This window comes from Zea mays, chromosome 5 (assembly GCF_902167145.1).
Source record: "Zea mays cultivar B73 chromosome 5, Zm-B73-REFERENCE-NAM-5.0, whole genome shotgun sequence".
NCBI lineage: Eukaryota > Viridiplantae > Streptophyta > Magnoliopsida > Poales > Poaceae > Zea > Zea mays.
In genome coordinates this window covers 218,465,730-218,488,803 of record NC_050100.1, presented here as the reverse complement: position 1 = coordinate 218,488,803, position 23,074 = coordinate 218,465,730, and the positions used below count along the sequence as shown (strand labels likewise).

Sequence of the window (23,074 nt, the reverse complement as noted above, 5' to 3'; positions counted from 1 at the left end):
AGTATACACGCCCCGTCTTCTTTGTATTCTTCCCCACAGTATTTCCCTTGGGCTGAGCTGATTTCCCAGATCCTTGCGGAGCATTTGATTGATTCTGCTTGGGATATGGGCAATCTTTAATAAAATGTCCCGACTTGCCGCAATTGAAACACCCGGTTGAAGAGCTGGGCAAAGCAGGGAATCGAGTGCCTGGGGCACCCGACTGATTTGGGGTAGTGGGGGTATTGTTGGGACGAATAATGATTGGCTGCTTGAAAGGGAATGAGGGTGGACGAGAAAAAGTGCGATTTTGGCTAGAAGGCCGGATCACGAACCGTTGCCCCTTCGCCTGGCCCTGATTAGGCTTCTCCCCACCGAATCCCTTGTTCTTCCCGGAACCTGCGTACTTTGCTTCAACAGATAAGGTCGTACTGATAGCCTTTTCATACGTAAGATCTATGCATGTGGCCATTTTTCTCTGTAATCGGTCATTTAGACCCCTCATAAAGCAGTTCTTCTTTAAATCAGTATTCACCTGGTCGATAGCGTACTGCGACAGGTGATTAAACTTGTTGAGATACTGATTGATGGTATCTCCTCCTTGTTTCAGCTTCATGAACTCTTCCTGCTTCATATGCAGAACACCCTCAGGTATGTAGTGCTCGCGGAAGGCCACTTTAAACTCTTCACAGGTGACTTGATGGTTGGCAGGTTGAATAGCCACAAAATTCCCCCACCAGGTACTGGCAGGGCCACGTAGTTGTTGTGCTGCGAATAACGGCTTCTGCGTCTCTGAACAGCGGAGAAGACCAAACTTTTGTTCAATAACCCGTATCCACTCATCAGCTTCCAACGGGTCCTCAGCCTTAACAAATAGTGGTGGACGGGTTTCAGAGAAATCCAGATAGGTGGTTTCACGGGGGCCTTGCTGATAACCCCTTCCACCCTGCTGCTGGAGCTGTTGGCCCGCCATTTCTCTAAGAAAGCGGGTATTGTCCGCAGTCGCGTTCACCAAGGCGGCAATCGCCTCGGCCAATGTGGGAGGAACCAGAGGTGGATTTGGGGTAACATCCCTTCCCCCAGAAGTTCCTGCTGCATCCTGCCCTCGAGTCCTGGTAGGCATCTGAGGCAAAGAACATTTGAAGTAAACATAACATGCCAAAGAAACCTTCCATTTTACATTACTATAAAAAGTAATGATACAGACTCGATGTTATACAACAGGATTCATTACCCATTATACAAGAGTTCAACCTATTATACAACATACTACTTCAACTTCTACAAGCTACACTACTATTCCTGCTTCTGATTGTTCTTGGTAGCTTCATCGTCAGGGGTGGGAGACCATACGTCGACCAGCCTCAAAGAAGGAGGGGGCCTAAAAAGGTCTAACTCGCCACCAAGCGCTTCTCTCGCAGTATGCGAGGGTCCGGCTTCTGACCTGACGGGATCCGCAGGGACATTTGGGTGTAATTGCGAATACAGTACATGAACTTCCTCATGTAGAGTATTGCAATATACCTGCAAGTTGTCAATAGCAACGCTAAGTTCGTCGACTCGTGCTCGAGCCTTTGCTTCCTTAGCTAAAGCTACTGAGCAAGATTGTACCGCCCAATCAAGCGCCAAATCTCGGTCAGCTAATTGATCTTGCAGAGTGCGGATGTAACTTCTTAAATCATTTATTCGGTCACCGTCCGCAACCCATAAATTGGTCCTGCGATGCAACTCTGCTTGAAGTTGATTCATGCGAGCTTCGAGATCTCCAATTGGGTCGTTACTCCCGCTACTGCTGTCTTCCTCCCGTGGGGCAAGTTGGTGTCGGGGTACACCAATAGGCCCAGTATGCTTTCGTGCCGTTTTCCTTGTACGCGGCGGCATTTTCTAAGGGGGAAAATGTATTAGTATAATTCTTAGCATGATGCATGAGTAAGTACAGAATCAACCTTAGTCGATTCAACCTTCTATACATTGCACTCTTCCTATCTGGTCTTTGAAATAAACTCTTCAAAGATGCTTAGGTAAGAAGAGAAGAAATTTTCTAGATAAGTCTTAGAAAATTCTTTTGAAGATGCTACATAATATCTGTCAAGAAGGGCTACGCTCCGATACCAGCTGTGACGGAACCTCCCAAGTAACTAGGCCCACCTACAGTTGTCTTTGTCCAACAGACATCAGACAACCCTGTAGATGTTCCTGGATTACTCGACAAGTTCGACATCTTCTTCTTACCTTTTCAAGAACGTTTCACCCGTCTTGCAGACATTACAGAGCATCGGAGATATAGATATGCGGAAGCGATTACATAAACTTACATTTATTAAAAAGTAGGATCAAGTTGTTTATTACAGACCAGAACTATATAACGAGTGCAGAATAATATTATTACACATACCAAGGGAGGCAAAAACTCCTCCCGATAGTTATCACACAAAAAGCCCTAATGGAGGATCCTTTCCTCCCGCACTTCACTCTTGCTTATCTTCATTAGGAACCACCTTGGAGCAAAAGCAACAAAGGTTTGTCGCTTCCTCACCTAAAAACAACGGAGGGATAAACCCTAAGTATGGAATTACTCAGCAAGTCTTACCCGACTAAGGAAAAGACTCTCAAGGGTATGCTGGATAAATAGGAATCAAGGAGAGGCTTTAGCAAAAATCAACTTAGATACTTTTGCAGAAATAGCTTACTAAAGTGAGTCCTTGCTTTCAACATTTTAACGCCGAATTAAGTGTTAATAGACTCTATTTGCCTCTAGTCTAATTTCATCATCTCATCAATACAACATCATTTTTATCCATAATGTTCACATCCTGACTTAGGTTGTAGGGAAGTGACCAAGTCTTCATAACCGCGAAGGTACGGCGATTCGAATCGATTATACTCAGCTGAGGATCTCCAATCACACGACATATGTAGCACTTAACCCTTGCATATGTCAACCCGCCACCGGGGTTCTTAAGACCAGATCAGGTTCACGCAAACCGGGAGCACAGATACACCACCGTCCAGCCTCTTGCCACGGTGGGTACACGCTACTCCCGCCACCGCTCCACGCCCATTTCGTGTTATCTTATTCTGGCCTTAGTCTGCCCGAGGCAAGGCTTACCCATGACGAGGCATGTGACCAGTTAAAGGGTCCTCGATCAGCACGCCTACATACACATTCAATCCTTAACCAACCTGGGTAGAACATCACCTAATCCAAACCCAAGTCTCGATTTAAGTACTCTCATCCTCAGGATTGTTTCTGTTCCTTAGGATGAAAAGAGCATCATAGGGAACTTTGCAGTAAGATCCCACCATTGCTCCTCAAAAGAAAATATTCTTGCAGGTAGAAGCCATCCTTTCTCGAGCTAGGCTAAGGACAACCTCTATCCACAAGATCTAAGCAGGGCTAAGCATTTTTGTAAATCATGTTTTTGATACTTCACCAGAAGTATCTATAAGGGTATGGATATCAAGGAAGGCAATGCATCAAAGGGTTCCAAACAACTCCTATAAACCTAATGCACATTTCACTAGACTTAAAGTGTGAAAAAATTATTTAAAACACAAGGAAAGGGGTTGCATGCACCGGGGCTTGCCTTCGTTCACAGGTGAGTCTGGCTCGGATCCACAAATATCAAAGTAGAAGCAGTTGCCTGCCTGAGAATCCGAGGGTGGTGGTGTCTTCTCTTCAGTGATTTCCACTTCTTCTTCGTGTTCTATCATAACCATATATATACATATATAAGAATGAATGTCATGTAATGCTCATGAGAGTGCAAAGACAATAAAGATTTATCATCTAAGTCTTGAATACAACTTTCCTTCACGGAACTCCGAGAATTTAGGGTTTCCGGAGTCAGTAAAGGAGTTCATAGGGTAGGGGGGTGTTTTGGGTTCTAGTTATCAAACATGGTCCAAATCAATTCAAACTCTACCCAAGGCTTCTAAATATTGTTTTAAGTTCCCATAACAAGTTTGGGCATTTTTGGACTTACCAATTATTTTCTAAAGATCCATAACTAATACTTTTAACTACTTTAAATGCCCTAAAATTTCTTATTTCCACTAAAAATCACAAAACTATTTTTATTAAATTCTAGGGAAAATAACAAGCCTAGGAAAATTGGTTTCACAATTTTAGGATTTTTCTACATTTTTTAACATATTTCCAAAGCTGGGCAGAAAAAGAAAAGAGAAAAGATGTAACAGTGCTGGGCCAAATCTGGTCCAGGCGGCTCAACAACACAGGAAACGCGCGCCCGCGCCCGCGCGCGATGGCAGATTTGCACCGGGGCCCTCGTGTTTTTGTCTAACTGTGAACAGGTTCAGCCACTATTCTTACGGGTCTCTGACGCTTTGCAAATCGGTCCACCATATTCTAATTCTTTACAGGGGAAGGTCCCCGACGACGGCAGCGCGTTGAGGAGCTCCAGCGAGCCACTGTACCGGCCGATTGAGGCGATGACCAGCGCTCCCGAGCGACAGACACCAAATTGGATCTACCCTAAGCCTTTCCCCCAACTCAATTGCATTCAAGATCAACTATGGAGCTCTGGCCACGGTGGCCGAGAACATCGCGGCTTGGCGATCGCGTTCCCGGTGATCCCTGGTGGCCCGGTTCAATTGGGTGGGTCGGTGAGCATCACAGACGCATGAGAATGCTTAGACAAGGGAGCAGAGGGGAAGAGCTGACCTGAGTTGGGCTGACCACGACGAGATAGAGTTCACGGTGTTCTAGAACCGGATTGGGGAGAATCCGAAATTCGTGCTTGCTAGCAAAGGATTTGGGAGGCAGATGGGTGCAACAGCTGCTTGAGTACATGGCGGAGCTGGGGGCGCGGTTAATTTATAGGCCGCCGGTCGTAAATGGATGAGGATCGGGGAGCTTGGGATTGCGCTGGCGAACATGCCGTGCGGCGGATTCCGGTGACAGCGCGGTTATCGCCGTTTAACCGGAGCCTGCCACCTCAGTGATGTTCTGACACGTCGCCGGGGGCTTTTACCGTGACCGCCGACGACCAATTCGGGCCACAGCGGCATCCTTATCGCCGGCGACGAGCGATCCAGCTGGCAGTCCGATCTTCATACTGTACCATGGCGAACTCCCAACAGAGCACCTGACAGAGCACTTTGGAGCCCCATTTTCTCCCGAATTTCTATGGCAACATCCCCAAGTCTCTGCATCAAAGTTGTAATCCTATATACCAGCTACATTTCTGTTATAGCAATCTTGACCAAATTCTCAATAATTCAAGCTTGAATTCATGCTTAAAGTTCCAGTGATCACACTGTCTGTCTGAAAATTCAGACATTAACACTCTGACAGCCCAACTTCAACCCTAATTATCTCCAAATTTCTCACAAGAACATGGCTTGCTCTCTTCAGCAAAATTGTTCTCCTTTAATTGGTCTACAAACTTGTTGTGGTCACCTTGGGCAAAAACCCTATATTTTAAAAGATACAGGGCTCCAAAGTTGAACCAACTAACTGAATTTCAGACTTAGAATAGAGCTTAAGTGAGGTCCATTTTGCATTTAAGTCCAAAACCCAATGTTTGACTTACAAGTCCACACATTTGTAAACCAAATGACTTAAAATACTTATTTGACTTGGTTTTTGCACTTTAGCCCAAAAGTGGGCTAATTTTGCACATAGGTCCCTAGAGTTTGGGTTTAGGGTTTTCCAGGGTTCTAATTGAGATTTTTGATATCCTAGGGGTATAAATGTGACTCAACTTTGTTTTTGGGGACATTTTATGACTCTTTCCCTAAAGCCTTTAGGTTTTCTCATCTTGGGTTAGGTCTTACCCCTTTAATCCCTATTTAGGGTTAAGTTTCCTATCCAGGGTTCTATTTGCAAAAACACTTAAACAATACAACTGGTTTGAAATTTTTGCCTAGTGAATGCACTCTAGGTGTGTCAAACATATGCAATGCCAATGCTTAAGATGTCATGCTCAAGTTTTAGTTACAGTAACACCAGGGTTGTTACAGGACACAAGGTGCTGCTTAAACTCTTAGAAAGCACGTTCTGCCTCCTCGGTCCAAGAGAATGGGCCGGACTTCCACAACAGCTTGAAGAAGGGTAGCCCTCTCAGCCAACCGCGAGATGAAGCGGCTAAGGGCGGATAATGACCCCCGTAAGCTTCTGGACGTCCTTGATACGCGCCGGAGGCCTCATCGCCTCAATTGCCCTGATCTTCTCCGGGTTTGCTTCAATGCCCCGGTGTGAAACCAGGAATCCCAGCAACTTCCCAGCGGAGACACCAAAGACGCACTTGTCCGGGTTCAGCTTCGTGCGTGTCACCCGTAGCTTGTCAAAGACCAGGGCCAGGTCTTCCACCAGAGTCGACCCCCTCCTAGTCTTGACCATGATGTCATCGACGTATATCTCTACCATGTCCCTAATTAGATCCCCAAAGGTCTTACTCATCACCCGTACAAATGTCGGCAAGGCGTTTTTCAGATTGTAAGGCATTACGACATAGCAGTAGAGCCAATCCACTGTTACAAAAGCGGTACGATTCCTATCTTCCCTAGACATCTGGATTTCATGGAAACCAGAGTAGGCATCTAGAAAGGACAAGAGGTCACACCCAGAGGTAGAGTCCATGATTTGATCTATGCATGGAAGTGGATACGGGTCCTTGGGACAAGCCTTATTCAGGCTGGTGTAGTTGATGCACATCCGAAGCTTCTCGTTTTCCTTTGGAACGATGACTGGGTTGGCCAACCACATTGGGTGATGAACCTCTTCGATGAAGCCAGCATCAAGCAGCTTCCGGACCTCCTCACGGATGAAGTCCTGCCGCTCAACGGACTGTCTCTGAGGCTTCTGACTCACCGGTTTGGCGTTAGGGTGGATCTTCAGATGGTGCTCAATCACCTCCCTGGGGATCCTAGGCATCGGTGACGGTTCCCATGCGAAAACGTCAACATTTGCCCGGAGGAAGGCGACGAGCACGAGTTCCTATTTCTCCCCCAGATTGCCCGCGATGCGGGTGGTCTGGGAGGGGTCCGCGCCGACCTGGATGGTCTTTACAGGTCTGTCATCTGCTCCGAACGGCTGCACCTTTGGCACCTTGGCAGGCGCCTTGGTACCGGAGGTCGAGGAGTCCTTCCCCCGTCGTCCGGGCGAGCAGCTTCTGTCGCCAGGGCATGCAGCTTCTCGACAGCCGTCACCGCAGCGGCGTGGTCGCCCCACATGGTGAGGACCCTAGTAGGGGACGACATCTTGAGGACCAAATACCCGTAATGGGCAATAGCCATGAACCGGTACAGGGTCGGCCTACCAATGATGGCATTGAAGGGGAGGCTAACCTCCGCAACATCGAACTGGACGTTCTCGGTGTGGAAGTTTTCCTCTATCCTGAATGTAACCGGGAGCGTGATGCTCCCAAGGGGATACACCGGTTAAGCGCCCACTCCGGAGAATGGACGAGAGGGTCCTAGTCAGGACCCCGGGATCTGCAGCTGCTTAAATGTAGCGTGGCGGAAAGCGGTGATGATGGAAGCATCAGAGATACGAGGTATAGTCCCCCGAACCTTAGTGAAACGGGAGATGAAAGCCCGGAGAGTTTCGCCGGGTTCCTGCCTCACTGCATGGAGGTGAGCCTCCACGCCATGCTGTTGATAAGCACTAGCGAAGTTCGCTGTGAACCACGCACAGAGCTCTTCCCAGGAGTAGATCGATCCTGGGGTGAGGTTCATGAGCCAGGTCCAGGCCGACCCAGACAAGGCTACATGGAAGTATGTTGCCATTACAACAGTGTCTCCACCTGCTGCCGTAATAGCAGTAACGTATACCTGCAAGAATTCTGAAGGGTTTGACGTACCGTCGTACTTTTCCGACAGGTGCGGCCGAAACTTGGATGGCCAAGACGCCGCGCGGAGATGATCCGCCAGTGCGGCGCAGCCCGCGCCGGCCAATGGGACACCCGCCTGAATTCGGGCACCCCTTGGAGTTTGCGGCGCAACCGCGGTGAAGTCTAGGTCGAGGTTGCGACCCTCGATGTTTTGCCGGCACTCACGTGCCCTCTCCAGAGAGACTCAGGCATCCTCGCCTGCACGCCTATGGTTGAGTTTTGCCCACAGGTCATCAGGCCTCTCTAGAGAGACTAGAGCGTCCTCTCCCACACGCCTGCGATTGAGCTCCACCCGCAGGTCCTCAGTCGGTGCAGCCTTCACTGAAGGTGAGCGCACCGATGCCGACGCCTCATGTTGACGCCGGGATGACCGAGGCCTGGGCCTGGCCGAGCCAGAATGCGCCATGCCGAGCAGACGGTCGACATCGTTACACCACTGCTTCATGGCCCCCGGTGAGGCCGTGGAGCTAGGAGGGTGGAGTAGCAACTCCCTGGCTGTAGACAAGGCCCCAAGCGCAGCCCTTGACGCTCTGAATGTTTGCGCAGGAGTGTGCTGCCGCGCAGAGCGCACATCAGCAGCACCAGGCACAGGGCGGTTGGAGGCCCGTGGTGTGGAAGATGCAGCCTCCTCCTCCATCGGGAAGTCCTCGAGAATGAAGTCGTGGTGCTCGACGATCTGGACCATGGTGTCGAGCAGGGAAACAGGCAAAAACCTAATGCCAAGTCCCCTACCTGGCGCGCCAAATGTCGGAGAGGAAATTCTCCGGCCGGGTGGCGGAATGCACCCGCCCTAAATCCTAAGATGAGGAGGGGGCCTTAGCGGTTTGCCTGATGAGTGGATACGGGAAGAACACACGAGGACACGAGAGTTTAGAGTGGTTCAGGCCACCGGAGCGTAAAACTCTACTCCACTGTTTGTTGTATTGAGTGTCTGAGCATTTGAGCTTGAGCCTAGAGAACTTGTGTGTGAGTCTGAGGGTGTTGTGAACCTGTCTTGTAACGTTGTGTGCCTTCCCTTTTATAGCTCAAGGGAGGCACATACAAGGATGCTGAGCCCCGACATGTGGGCCCAGGAGCATAATGGAAGGAAAACATTCTAGGAGTAACTAATGCAAGTGTCGCCTGAGCAATCTCCAGGCGCCCTGATGTCCGCAGCCCGCATAGTATTGATATGCGGCGGCTGCTTCCTTGGTACATGCGAGCAATGATGGGTGTAGTGCACGCGACAGTATGGGCGTGCCTCCTGCCTGTGCAGCGGACAGGCATGCCACCTGCGGAATGGACAGGTCGCCGCCTGCCAGCGGAATGGACATGTCTCAATAAATACGAAGGCGACACACCGCCTATCAGTGGAATGGACAGGCGGCGCGCCTTATCCTCAAAAAATGAAGAGGCCACATAACCTGGAGGCCTTACATCAGGCTCCGCCCGTTGGCTTACGTCACATGCAGTGGGCCACGTGGCAGCATCGGGTCTCCGCCTGGGTGGGGAGCAGAAGTGTACGTGGACAGGTCCGCACCAGACTAGGTTTGGACACGTGTCGGTACCGGACCCCCGCCTGGGCCCTGTTCAAGGCCCGGGTATGTTCTGTCCTGGGACCTTGGGACCCTATTGTGGGTGGCCCGGACCCCATACGGAAGGGTCCGGATTCCATTCCAGGGGTCCGGCTTACACACGTGGAGGTCCTTGACCAACCTTGGGGGTCCGGACTGTAAATCCAAGGGTCCGACACTCTCCCGTGGGGGTCCGGACTTACTGTTGATGCTTTGAAGTATATCACCTTCTCTGGACACATGGCGGCTTCGGACCCGCCCATTTGGTGGAGTTGGGCACTGCTGTGGACCCAAAGTAGTCGCATGGGACTAGGGCGAGTCATGGCCCGGTCCCACACACAACATCTATACCACGCGACTAAGTGATAGCCACGTGGGCACTGCGTCTTTATACAGTAGTACGGGGTACCCTAGTTTCAGGGTACCGACATACATTTAGGAGTAGCTCTAGTCTAGTCTTAGTTTAGCTTATCTTAATCCCAAATTCTTCACCTCTCTTCGGCTCTACGTCGATTAGAGGAGTCTAGGGTGGCCTGCCGGTCCCTAGACAAATCCTAGAGTTCTTTCTCCTCGAGGGATCCTTCCCGGGAGGAGGATTCAGGCGCCGCCGGTGACCTCTGCCGCCCCTGCACATGCGCAGACCGTCCGGCCCTAGGGCACGGACCATTTGACATGTCAGGCAGGGAACCACCTTATGCGCCAGGTCACGGACCATCCGCGCCTCCGCAGAGAGCACCGCCGTCGGTTCTCAACGCAGTGATTGGCACTCGAATCGGCGTCAACACATATCTCGTTTGGAACAAATACGGTGGAAGGGTGGCTTCACAGTTTGGTAATCACGCGTTGTTTAAGTTCGAAATACGATGGCTCATTAGAGGCGGATTTCATGATCTTCGATTTGGCAACTAGAAACTAGGGGTTACGCAGCCATGAAAAATGACAGTAAAATTAGATCCCTTCACCAACACCTGAGGGGTTAGGTTAAAAACATCATTGAACAATTAAAAAAGGAAAAATCTCAACTTACTCAAATGCTTTATTAATTGGACAAAAAGATGAGCTGCTCAACTAGTGCTACAAGATCCAACAACTATATGTGATGCGCTAGAAGCTCTCTAATCGCACCCAAATGATGAACTGCTAGATGGAAATGAGTGAAATGTGTTTCTCTAGTCCTAATAGGTGTTCTCAAGTGTTAGGAGTTAAGGGAAACTAGCCAAGGTTGGACAAAGGGTCTATTTATAGCCCAAGTCAAAATCCAACCATTATCTCTTGAAGGGATAAAATTGGAGGCATCAAACATGTCTATTGCACTATCAGTTTTTGCACCAGACACATCCAGTGCTTTCACAATGACTATATTCTCAACTGGTATAAACTAGTTGTTAATTGTGCCATATATCTGGTGCATCCACCAGATATGTCACTAGACTGTTTGGTGCATATTAGACCAAAGAGTTCATTTTACATGCTCTCTCTAAGAGAAACAACTATTATGTAATTAGGCATTAGGTTTAAGCGTGCAAGTGAGCCTCCTATCTGTTAGATCATGATCGTACCCTAGATATAGATGTGATTCGTTAGGTGTGTTTTTATAAATCTGCATAAGATGGTGGTGGAAGGGTTTAAGTGTTAAATGTAACATATGATTGAATCAATATCTAACGGAACAAGAGCCTCACTTAAAGGGTGTTTGGTTTGAGGAATAAGCTAGCTCATTATCTTCTCACTTCTCAGTTTTTTGTTTGATTTGTGGAATGGAATCCATCACCACCTTATTCCCTATAGTAATTAGTTAGTATTAACATGAGAAATGAGGTCATCTCACCAAATTTGAAGAATAAACTCATGATACACCACATCATATTAGATGGAGTGATTCCACACACCAACACCCATTACACGCTTGCATTTAAAACCGCATTGCCGTTGCTCTCTCTAAGCGCACAGTGCTGGCATATCCGATGCACTGTAGAGCTGAAGTGCGTCTCTTTCAAGTGCCCTTGCTCTTTGTGCTACAAAACCGGTGCGCTATTACTCGTTAGTTGGATTTTAGTTTTCTAAGAAGTTGAAGTAGGGTCAGGGCACAGTTGAAAGCTGGTGACATGTCGCAGCGAACATAAACGAGTTTCTGGTAGGTGCGTCGTACGGCCAGAAACACAACAACGGCCTATCTTCGCGCTCGCATAGCAAGGCTGCCACGTTCCGAGCCACCCCGGCCCCGGGCACCAAGCAACCGGCCCACACAATTCGCACCGGGTCTGTGCCCATACCCAAACGCACGTTTCCAGCACAGCGGCCGGTCTACCACACCACACGCCACTCACTCCTGTCCCGTGCCCCACAACACAACACTATTAATTCAGTGCTCTTCCCTGCCTGCGTCTGCGTGCAGCGTGCTCGCGAGGTCCTGCTTCCTGCTGCGATGGGGGGCGAGACGCACCTGAGCGTGCAGGAGCTGGCGGCGTCGCTGGGCGCGCTACCGCCGGAGTTCGTGCGGTCTGAGCAGGACCAGCCGGGCGCGACCACGTACCGCGGGGCCGCCGTGCCGGACGCGCCGGTGATCGACATGTCGGAGCCCGGGTTCGGCGCGCGCATGGCCGCAGCCGCCAGGGAGTGGGGGCTGTTCCAGGTGGTGAACCACGGCGTGCCCTCAGCGGCGGTGGCGGAGCTCCAGCGCGTCGGGCGGGCCTTCTTCGCGCTTCCGACGGAGGAGAAGGAGCGCTACGCCATGGACCCGGCGTCCGGCAAGATCGAGGGCTACGGCACCAAGCTGCAGAGGGACCTCGAGGGCAAGAAGACGTGGAACGACTTCTTCTTCCACGTCGTCGCGCCGCCGGAGAAGGTGGACCACGCCGTCTGGCCCCGGAGCCTCGCCGGGTACAGGGAGGCCAACGAGGAGTACTGCCGCCACATGCAGCGCCTGACGCGCGAGCTGTTCGAGCACCTCTCGCTGGGGCTGGGGCTCCACGGGAGCGCCATGGCGGAGGCGTTCGGCGGAGACGGCCTGGTGTTCCTGCAGAAGATCAACTTCTACCCGCCGTGCCCGCAGCCGGAGCTCACGCTCGGCGTCGCGCCGCACACCGACATGAGCACGCTCACCGTCCTCGTGCCCAACGAGGTGCAGGGGCTCCAGGTCTTCAAAGATGGTCAATGGTACGAGGCCAAGTACGTGCCCGACGCACTCATCGTCCATATCGGCGATCAGATCGAGGCAAGCGACCTACGTAGCATCTTTTTTTTTCTTTCTATTGTGTTGTGATGATCTTGCTCCCCTCAAGTATTTCTTTGATGTCCCGATCGAGTAGATTTTCAGCAACGGGGCATACAAGGCGGTGCTGCACCGTACGACGGTGAACAAGGAGAAGACGCGGATGTCATGGCCGATGTTCGTGGAGCCGCCGGGGGAGCTCGTCGTCGGGCCGCACCCCAAGCTGGTCACGGAGGAGAGCCCGGCCAAGTACAAGGCCAAGAAGTACAAGGACTACCAGCACTGCAAGATCAACAAGCTCCCCATGTAATTATGTAGCTCGGGTTCTACTGTCGTGCAGTGTGCACCCGCTTCTGTTATTTCAGTCTACCATTTAAGTCACATAACCGACCGTGTTATTTGTTGTTGTTGTTGTAAGGGCACTAATACATGCTAAAGAATAACTAGTATTTTGTCCGTGTATTACTGTAATTTCTATAATTAAAATATTTACGATATCTATTATTTAGTAAACATAAATGGTTGTGTGCTTCAGTGGTTAGAACCTAGACGTGGGAGATGGAGGGTGTGTGAAGGTTCAAACCCCAACAACACCATGCTTATTTCTGGACTTTTGTTTCACCGCTGGAGGAGATGACGTGAAAAGAGAAACTCTTATCTAAATATAATGATAGAGATAGAGATAAAGGCTGAAGGGATTTTTCCATCTCGGTTTATATTACTTTTTGAATGCCTGAAGTCCTGAACCCATCCAGCTAGCACTCTCATGTCTCAAGTTTTGGGATAATTCATCTGCAATTATGCATTCCTTCTCAATTCAATCGCTGCTATAGATGACCTAAAGTACAACGCACGTTACACATCTGCACAACCGTGTGGCGGCTTGCATACGTAGTTGAAATCACTTGATAAGGGCGGGCGCACTAATTAAGGTATATCAGATAATCCACTATCATCAGTCCATGGACTCACTCGCCTGCTTCATTGACACAGATAGCTAGATATGGAGGTCGTACTGCTACTAGCGATGTACAACCATCGTGCTTGCATTTATGGCCCTGTAGGTTTCAGCTACCTACTGGAATTCTTCTACTGTTTTCGTTTCTGATCACACGCATGAACATTCCTCTTCATAATGTGAAGAGTCGTAGTGTCATACAATGTGAGTAGTAGTTTACTAACTTGACAACTTTTGTATATTCATATATTGCAATTTTTAGAAGGGATTGGAGAGCATGTATCAATCCAAGTTACTGAACTGCAGGGCTGTTTGAAAACTCAAATATCCTCCTGAATTGAAGGGAAGTAAGGGTTAGTTTGGAAAACCCGTCTAATTGGCACAAAGCCCAAACCACGAGGTGCTAACTCACATTTAGGGCTAGTTTGAAAACTCAAACCCTTATCTCCACTTGGAATTTGAGTTTCTAAACTAGCTCTTAAAGCGTTTACCGTCACACGCAACAACCAAAACCAGCGCCAACAAAAGACAGTTCATTATATGTCCAGAAGGCTTATGACAGCACACAGGCTGTGATGATATAAATATGCCTCAGTTTTTTAGGCTTCACTACCAGAAACGGGCGCTTTGCCGAGTGCCCGAAGCACTCGACAAAGCCCTAAAAACACTCGGCAAAGGCTTTGCCGAGTGTCGCACTCGGCAAAGAAAGCTCGGCAAACAGTACATCGGCAAAGCCTTCTTTGCCGAGTACTTTTTCTCGGGCACTCGGCAAAAAGGTTTGCCGAGTGCCAGGGAGCACTCGACAAAGAAAAGTGGTCGTTACGGCGACGAGGTAACGGAGACGGCGTCTTTGCCGAGTGTCAAGGATGACACTCGGCAAAGGAGTTAACTTTGCCGAGTGTCTGCCCAGTAGCACTCGGCAAAGATTCAACCTTTGCCGAGTGCCCTCTGAGCAGTAGTTTACTAACTTGACAACTTTTGTATATTCATATATTGCAATTTTTATAAGGGATTGGAGAGCATGCATGTATCAATCCAAGTTACTGAACTGCAACTTTTAGGGCTGTTTGAAAACTAAAATCCCGTCCTGAATTGAAGGGAGGTAAGGGCTAGTTTAGAAAAGAAAAAACATCTAATTGGCACAAAGCCCAAACCACGAGGTGCTAACTCACGTTTAGGGCTAGTTTGGAAACTTAAACCTTAATCTTCAAAAGAATTTGAGTTTCCAAACTAACCCTTAAAACGTTTACCGTCACACGCAACAGCCAAAACCATCGCCAACGAAAGACAGTTCACTACATGCCCAGAAGGCTTATGACAGCACACAGGCTGTGATGATATAAATATGCCTCAGTTTTTTAGGCTTGGTGAATATTTGGGGATTACGAAGGGGGAGACGACCCAAGTTCAAAAGCTCACATGAATTTCGTTTTACAGCCTGGGACTCAAATGCATGTTTCCATACTTAGCACAAGATTGTACTCCTATATGTTTCGCTTCTTCCCTGTTAGTGCGTTTAAGTAACTTAATAAGTCGAGGTGTTGTTTGATCCACAAATTGTAATGTAAATGGCAACGATAATGATTAACATTCGAGTGACAACGACAATAAGTTTGAATAGACTGTTATCCATTTACAGTGTAATATCTAATTACGATTGGATTTAAACAAACATAATTTAACGTTATCGGTTATCGATCATATGTTATAATTATGTGAACCAAACGACAACCGAATGTTTTTCACTTGCTTGCTGCCAAGGACAAGTGGTATGATCAGTATTTGAGAGAATAAAATGATGATTTCCCTAATATCACATATAGTTCCGTGTTAATGTGTCACAAAATCTGTGGTCAGATATAGGTCTGCCATGTCCTTATCTATGTCTGGATTGAGACCTGAAGACTTCTTTATAGATGGTTATTCTGAATATGATAGCTGCATGCCCTTTATCCTCTTCTTTTATTTTCCTATTATATACCCCCTTTTCCCATCAGTTTAGGTTCCGAAAACCAAAATGAGCCGAGCAAAGAACAGCTCAATACAGCGAGACTAAGGGCCTGTTTGGTTCACTACCTCAGTTGCCACACTTTGCCTAACTTTTCTGCCTAAGGTTAGTTATTCAATTCGAACGACTAACCTTAGGCAAAGTGTGGCACATTTAGCTACAAACCAAACAGGCTCTAAGTATGGAAACATGCATTTGAGTCCCTGTCTTGTCGCTCTCAATTTTGGTATAACATCATGTATTTATAACTGATGAGACCATCTGTTTCTATAATTTGTGGGTTCGATGACATTATAGGGAAGCCTACAAATAATAATAGCAAAATTGATAATGTTCGCCAGGGGACGAGGCGTTCGGGTCTTCGGGAGCTTCACGGACGCGTATCTCGGCAAGCCCAGCAGGTACTTCAGGTTCGTGTACTGCAACGACATGGTGCCGAGGGTGCCATACGACGACAACGCGCTTCAGTTCAAGCACTTCTGCCTCTACTTCGACAGCCTCTACAAAGGATAACGCGTAGTAACACCGTTGTATTTATTTATGACTTCTTCACTAACTTCCTATATATGCTTATATTTGGACAGAAAATTGAATTGGTCGTTATATATTTTTTAATATATATATATATATATATATATATATATATATATATATATATATATATATATATATATATATATATTATTTTCTACTTTTGATAGTAACTTTTGATAGCACCATGCTGCTGAGTTACTTCCTCCATACGTTCAGACATTCCCATGGCTGGAAAACGCAAATTACATTCAAACGATTACTTGCATCATGTGGGACATAAATCTCATCTTTCTGTCCAGTGTTTTTGGAAGAGCAAAAGCTACTGCACCCACAGCGTTACTCAAATGTAGAATTAACAAATGATTGATACCGTAAGCCATTTACCTCATAGCTGTCGGCCAACCATAGGCGATTGAGATAACTAAGGTTGGTTAAAAGCTGGGTCCTCCAACATCTTCATCCGGGTAAGCAAGCTCTGTTTATTGCAAAAGAATGCTGCAAGCTTCCAGGATTTAACTGCGGTTGGAAATGTTCTGGGTAGATCCAGGATACCAATTTGAACAACCAAGAAAATAGGAACTAGCAGAAAGGCTTCTTGAAACATATAGCACAATATTCATGCAGTAAAAGCCTTGTGGTGATTAACTGCACCTATAGCTTTTCTTCCTGGGCATATAAAAGTGTAGTTACCATCAGCATTGTAAATAGTTTCTCGAGTCAGTATGGGCACAGAGAAATCTTCCCAGCTATTGCTGTCAAGACACAGTAGTGATAAACAAGGGGATCTGTGTCAGCTCTTAAGTTATATATGCAGTTCTCCAATGCCCAGAAATGATTTCTCCAGAGGGTAGTCAATGCTGAACTCAACCAAGACCAATCAAGATCGCACATACTCTACAAGTAACTGGAAGAGCAATCAGCACCTCTCCAATAAATAGTTTGCCTTCTGTCTCTACCCCTAACCGATCTAGTAAGCATAGTTCCACTAACAGGTTTGCAAAGACCAACATCGATCACTGAAGTGACTTTTCTTTTCTCGTTTTCCTCATCAAAATGCATGTCAAACAGCATAGCCAGGCACATAACTTGGTGAGTCAATATATAATCCTCATATGATAGAGGTATGCTTCGAAGGATGTGAAGATTTACCTGCACAGCATGATAGTGAGCTTTAAGAGCTACCCTCAGAAATGCACTAAATAAAACATGTTACACGATATGTTAGCACAAACCTCAGCTTCCATTGCACGAAGATCATTGTGCCACTTCAAAATTTCAGACTTTTCTGAGAGCAAACGTAATCTGAAAAGGGGAGGTCTAAGAGGATACTCCATACTTATCTTAACCTGTGATAAGTCTTAATGTCAGAAGCAAGAGCATGGAGAGATGCATGAAGGCTTAGAACAAATAGTGATGACATAGTTTACCTTGGCTTCCAGCATGACTTTTAGACCATTCTTCATAGTTTTACTCAGGACCATGGTGAATTCCTTGGAAGCATACTCCTCCCAGAATCTGTCTCTAATCGGGCTAGTAGCTTTTTCAGTTTCGTCAAGAATGCAGGGCTGGTCCTCCAACTCGCTGTCGCTATACATCAAGAGATCAAGATCGTCCTCATTTCTACCAAAACTTCGTGAGATGCTTAGCTTAGATGGTGTTGCACTCTTTGATATAAGAGATAAGCCTCTAGAATGGCTCCGGATCTCAGCTGACACCTCAGGTTGCAAAATTGTAGAACCATTTGGCTCATTCTCAGCAGGAATAACAACTGGAAGCTCCCCATCCTCCCTGATACTCTCAGTTTCTTCCCAGTTTGTCACAGATCTCTCTACATCACTGTCAACATTGCTTGCAGCACCACTTAGCATCAAAATAGAACGAGATGACTCAGGATAACTTGTCAATGACCAACTATGTAGACTGCACAGTGGGTTGCGTGATGCCCATGGTGCATTCTTATGTTCTATTCGAGGCCACTTCAGCTTTGTCAAATAATCAAGTTGCCACCTGTAATCAAAGAGACTCGAAAACTTCAAAGGGATGCTACCAATCAAACAGGCCATGTATATAACAGTCATGAATAACATTATAATGAAGGTCGCCAATAATTAGCTTTGAATCAATATGTAGAGAACATATGAAGAAGATATAAATGGTATGTTTCACAATTTCTGCCTGGTAAATGATTCATAGTATTGCCATAACTCAGAATGACATGTGCAATGAAGCAAAAGCATCATTAGCTCAAAATCGTCAGTCAAATTACACGGTCACTCTCAGGCTAATCTGCCATCCGGTTTTTTTCATCGATGTCCCAAACAGCAAAAAACATAGACCAGTGACTCACATAAGAGCCATCTGTGCAACTTTCCGCAAGCGGATCCTCTGCAAAATAGTCTGTGCACGGTTCTGCTGACGGTACAGAGCAAGCCCAGATGACAAATCAGCAGTGTTTAATGCTCTGCTAGAATCATCCCCAACAGATGGAGGCACTTCAGGCAAAAAGTCGATACCACCTAAATGTTGTGCCCACTTGTATGGCCTTGAATCCTTGTCGCTGAAGTTTGGAACCTCCCCAACATAAATCTTAGCCATCTGAGAAAATTGACAAGTCACTATTTCAGCTGACGTAAATGAGAGGCCCCAAGAAGATACTAGATACAGATGTAGTAACAAAACATATCCCTGCTAAAATCACATTAAAGGCCTGTGAGGCTGAAATAAACCAAAAACAGGTAGGTACATAAACAAACACCAAAACTTCCATAAGGATGGTGTAACTAGCAATCAAAACCATCTGCTTCGAATTAAATTACATACCTGGTGAGGCAGATCTAAACCAGTGTCATCTGGAAATAGGTTGGACAAGATATTACTGTCCAGACCCTCTGAATCTTCAATTCCGACACAAACAACATTCAACTTTGCCAAGTATTCAAACCTCAGGGTGATGAGTTTACGGCGTTTGCTACCAGAATCTTCAGTATCATATACATGAAGTATAATTTTAAGTGGGTGAAGTTGATAGGCCACTGCTGGATTATTAGCTTCCTTCACCACATTCTTTTTGGATCTTGATCTTCTTCTCTGAGCATCTTCTTCATCATCAATCACATCATCATCCATTCTGTTGTCGCCACTTGAAAGAGTGCCTGCTACAAGATACATATGAGACACACTAATTTCCAAGCCTGCCATGAAGCTTTAAGAACAGAAGATCCAGCAATGGACAAAAGATTACTTATCTCTAGACTCTGGTTTAAAAAGATGAATAATTAAGCAACTATGCACTACAAGAATGCTGTTATCAGTTAGGAATATTAAAATAGACCACAACCTACAGGAAAAGATTGCTATGCAGCAACACTAAACACAAGCTGTTTGGTTTACGTTAAATGTCCCAAAGCACCAAGCCACCAACCTCAACACGGTAACCTAAAGAAAGAATTTATAGAGACTGTACCATCAATCATAGGTTCTTATGAGGACATCATTGATTCTCTACATAAAAACAAGAATAGAGAAACACAGAACAGATAAACACAACTTTGCAAGGACACATAGCTGTGACATATTCCCTACATCTTGTGTTCACAGGCGCTTAAACAATTTTCACCAGGACCTCACAGCCGCAAAAACGCTTCAGTTTCAAGCAGTTGCCAGCTTGCATGCCACACAATATAACTGCATGCATGTGTCGCCATGCTTATTGCAACACGCATGCTCCCACAATGACCAGATTCCCGCCTGCACACCGCTGACTGGGTAAACAAGGAGTTACAATAACTGCATACAGGATTACAGGAAGAGTGGGTGCACGTAAACAGGAAACAACGCATGCAACTGCATGCAAATAGCTATTGCGCCTGTACATGCCGGATACTTTTCCAGACCCAGTACGCATGTGAATACCAGTCCTTCCATTCCCTTTTACCAAGCGTGATAAGGATGTTTATAGATACCAAGACCTTCAATCACATGCAAATCATATTAACTCACATAGTCATCTGTGTCCCTAACCACAAAGTCTAAGGGCATCTCCAACAATATGAGCTAGTACAAGCTCTAAGCTAGCAAACGTGGAAGAGAGAGCCAATAGCAATTTATATCATATTGTGTGAGAAAGAGGGGCATCGTGAAACGTGTGAGACTATCTCTTTACTCCACGCTAGCCTCTTGTCTTTTGCACTATTCAGCGAAATGGTCTCAACTAGCTCTAAGCTAGCCCATTGGGGATGCTCTAACCATTGTTCAGTTCCTGCTCAGCAGTATACAAGCCACGTTTGCATCCATGCCTTCATTCAATGAACCGAAGGTGCCACTACATGCATGGCATGCTTCAGCGCTGGGCTATTCACATGCATTAGACGTTTCGGTTTTTAGTGGTCTAATTAAGTGCCCTTGATACTCCAGCCCGTCCAGTATTATGGCCAAAATTAAAAACGAGAATAATCCTGGTATAACAGAACAGATGGAGTAGATGGAAGGAGTATCAAGCAAATGCATACGTACTGTTTTCCTTCTTGGCTTGTTGTTGAGCAAATATTTGGGCATCCTTTGTGCTTCCCGCGATCTCTACTTCAATATTCTCTCCAAATGCTTCTTTCTGCCCTAGCAGCTGAGTGTATGCTATATAAAGCGGAGTAGGAAGTAACTCAGCAGCATGGTGCTGCTTTAGTTTCTTGGTATGTTGCATCCCCAACTGTTGCTGCACTGGCAGTGATGCTTTCTTCAATGATTTCAAATGTGATGGCAGGCTTGAAAGAAACTTTTTCTGATTAGCAATTGTCTCCAGCAAGCTGCCCCTCTGTTGTCCTAATTTCTCATGTAGCTTGCATAACTCTTTCCTCTGGTTTACAATTTAAAATCTATTTTAGAAGCCAGCAATGAAATCATGGAAACAGCGCAAATGAGAGAACGCTAGCATCACCTAATAGAGTATAGAACTACTGTCCTTAAAATGTTCAAACCGTGTGCGGAAATAAATAAAAGAAATATAAAAGGTGCAACACAATAGCAAAAGAATACATGTGACTGGATGGTGATCAACTTAAGACATGAGAGCAAAAGTGATGGTAAACAACCTGAGCACAATGAAGAATATATGTGCAGTCTTCTTAAAAATAGATTATAGAAATTTTCATTATGCTACAATTATTATTAGGTAATACTTAATAGTGATACAAATAATCCAAATACTATAGTAAGTGCAAAACTCAACTAGCCTCCTAGGAATAAGATGTAAATTTTAAAAGAAGTTGAAGCAGAGCACAATATAATTCAGCAAAATATGTGTGATACGATCAGCTTATCAAGCCAATAGCCAACAATAAGTTTGTCAGGTGACTGCAAATATTTTAGTAAGTTTCATAGAATTTGAAAACTAAACGGAGTTCAAGCACAGCAGAATACAGTTTATCCAAAAATGCGTGAAAAATCAGCTTGTCAAGAAACAATACACCAGATGATTTGCATCAAAAGCAAGCGGTGGTGTAACTTCATCCACTATCGAGTATAGTTCTAAATTATAAATTCTCCAAAAAGAATCATGTATGCTAGGCTTAAAGTGGTATGTAATTTACCAACAGCTACCATAGCTCAAAATGTAGGCTGTTCATATTTAAGTCCCTCAAACAGGGAACCAAACAGACTAACAGAGTACAGCAAATTGGCAGCAGGTAGAGTTCCATAGTTCCTACAGGGTTGCAAAATATAGCAATACGCAACCTGGACGAGCTCAAAGTTGAGGCGCTTGAGCATGAGGTCGTGGGAGGCGTCGGCAGCGAGGGTCTTCTCAAGGATGTCTGCGGGCGCGGAACGCTGGAACTCCTCCTCGGGCACAAGCTCTATCCCCGGATACTTCGTCTGAAAGTCAAGACACGCTCTTATGGCCTTCACGTAGTGGTTCTTCTCGTACAACAGGTTATGCAGCTGCAGCGTCGTGGAGTCCACCGGCGCCTTCGCGGCCTCCGTCTCCGCCTTGACCTTGTCCTCCTCCATCAGTATCTCTCTGTTCACCTGCGCGGATCAAACTCAACTTAGCACAGCAGATCTACATGTAGGGTTTTGGATGTGGGGTAGGTTTTGGAGCGCGACGCCGACGTACTTGGCGTAGCGTGACGAGGTGCAGAGACATCTGAGTGACAAGCTCGCGGAGCTCCGACTTGGGGGCGCCGTCTTTCTTGATGGCGAGTATCCGGGCTGCGACTTTCTCGATGGAGGCGCGTGTCTCTGCCAGGAGGTCGTGAGGGGAGCGCAACTTGGTGGCCGGAGAGGTAGTCAGCGTCCTAGCCGGCGCGTCGACGTCCATGGCATCCGCAGTCGGCGCCGCCGCCATCCGTTCGGCCGGCGTGGGGAGAGACGACGGCCTTGGTGATGAAGTGGGTGGATCGGAATTCGGAAGTGTGTCGGATCCGTCTTTGGGATATTTGGGCGGCTGGGCCGCTGTTTCCGAGACAAGTTACAAGTTAGAACATCTCTCGGCCCACACGTCTACTGTAGGAAGTAACTTCTTTATTTTAGAAAAAAAACTAATCTGAACTCTGCAAGAGTTTTATCCTCAAGTAATCCTATTACCAAATCAGGTTCTGACTGTACTTTTATAAAAAACTCAAAAATCGAAACCTAGTGGCACATCAATTTTTAAAAAGAAATTTCATTTCAACCTCTAAGGCTATCTCTATAAGCTTACACATCCTCATACATATATTCAAACTTCACTCTATGAACGAGATAGTCTGCAGTGCAAAATAGTATAAAATAGTGCAAAACAGTATTTTTAGGTGACCATAGGGGTGAATTGTTGGACACGGTCTGAGGACCGTTTGTATCGCTTCATTTTGAAAATAATTGGAATCTACTCAACAGAGTCACGGTTATTCATCCTGTTTTTAACCAAAAACAGAGTCACGGTTACTCATCCCGTTTTTTAACCAAATTTTCGCTCGTTTCCGAAAACAGAAAATTAACCAAAAT

General features: G+C 46.5%; 2 protein-coding genes across 5 annotated transcripts; one reads left to right on the top strand and one right to left on the bottom strand.

Annotated features, from left to right (window-relative positions):
- Window positions 1–11,733: 11,733 nt before the first annotated feature.
- LOC103627785 (flavonol synthase/flavanone 3-hydroxylase) lies at window positions 11,734–13,100 on the top strand. Its single transcript, XM_008648087.3, has 2 exons — window positions 11,734–12,602; window positions 12,697–13,100. The coding sequence occupies exons 1-2, from the start codon at window positions 11,814–11,816 to the stop codon at window positions 12,907–12,909; spliced, it is 1,002 nt and encodes a 333-aa protein (XP_008646309.1). The 5' UTR covers window positions 11,734–11,813; the 3' UTR covers window positions 12,910–13,100.
- Window positions 13,101–16,274: 3,174 nt separating this feature from the next.
- On the bottom strand, window positions 16,275–22,587 carry LOC100191475 (THO complex subunit 5B). Of its 4 annotated transcripts, none has more exons than NM_001350081.1 (8): window positions 22,206–22,497; window positions 21,827–22,117; window positions 20,612–20,948; window positions 18,920–19,251; window positions 18,447–18,694; window positions 17,527–18,106; window positions 17,332–17,445; window positions 16,275–17,248 (listed from the first exon to the last, which is right to left on the bottom strand). In NM_001350081.1, the coding sequence occupies exons 1-8, from the start codon at window positions 22,434–22,436 to the stop codon at window positions 16,994–16,996; spliced, it is 2,388 nt and encodes a 795-aa protein (NP_001337010.1). In that variant the 5' UTR covers window positions 22,437–22,497; the 3' UTR covers window positions 16,275–16,993. The 4 variants fall into 4 exon arrangements, with proteins under 4 accessions (NP_001337010.1, XP_023158170.1, XP_023158172.1 ...); XM_023302402.2 differs by having other exon boundaries at window positions 16,325–17,248; window positions 18,447–18,784; window positions 18,920–19,254; window positions 22,206–22,587; XM_023302404.2 differs by having other exon boundaries at window positions 16,325–17,248; window positions 18,920–19,254; window positions 22,206–22,587.
- Window positions 22,588–23,074: the final 487 nt, after the last annotated feature.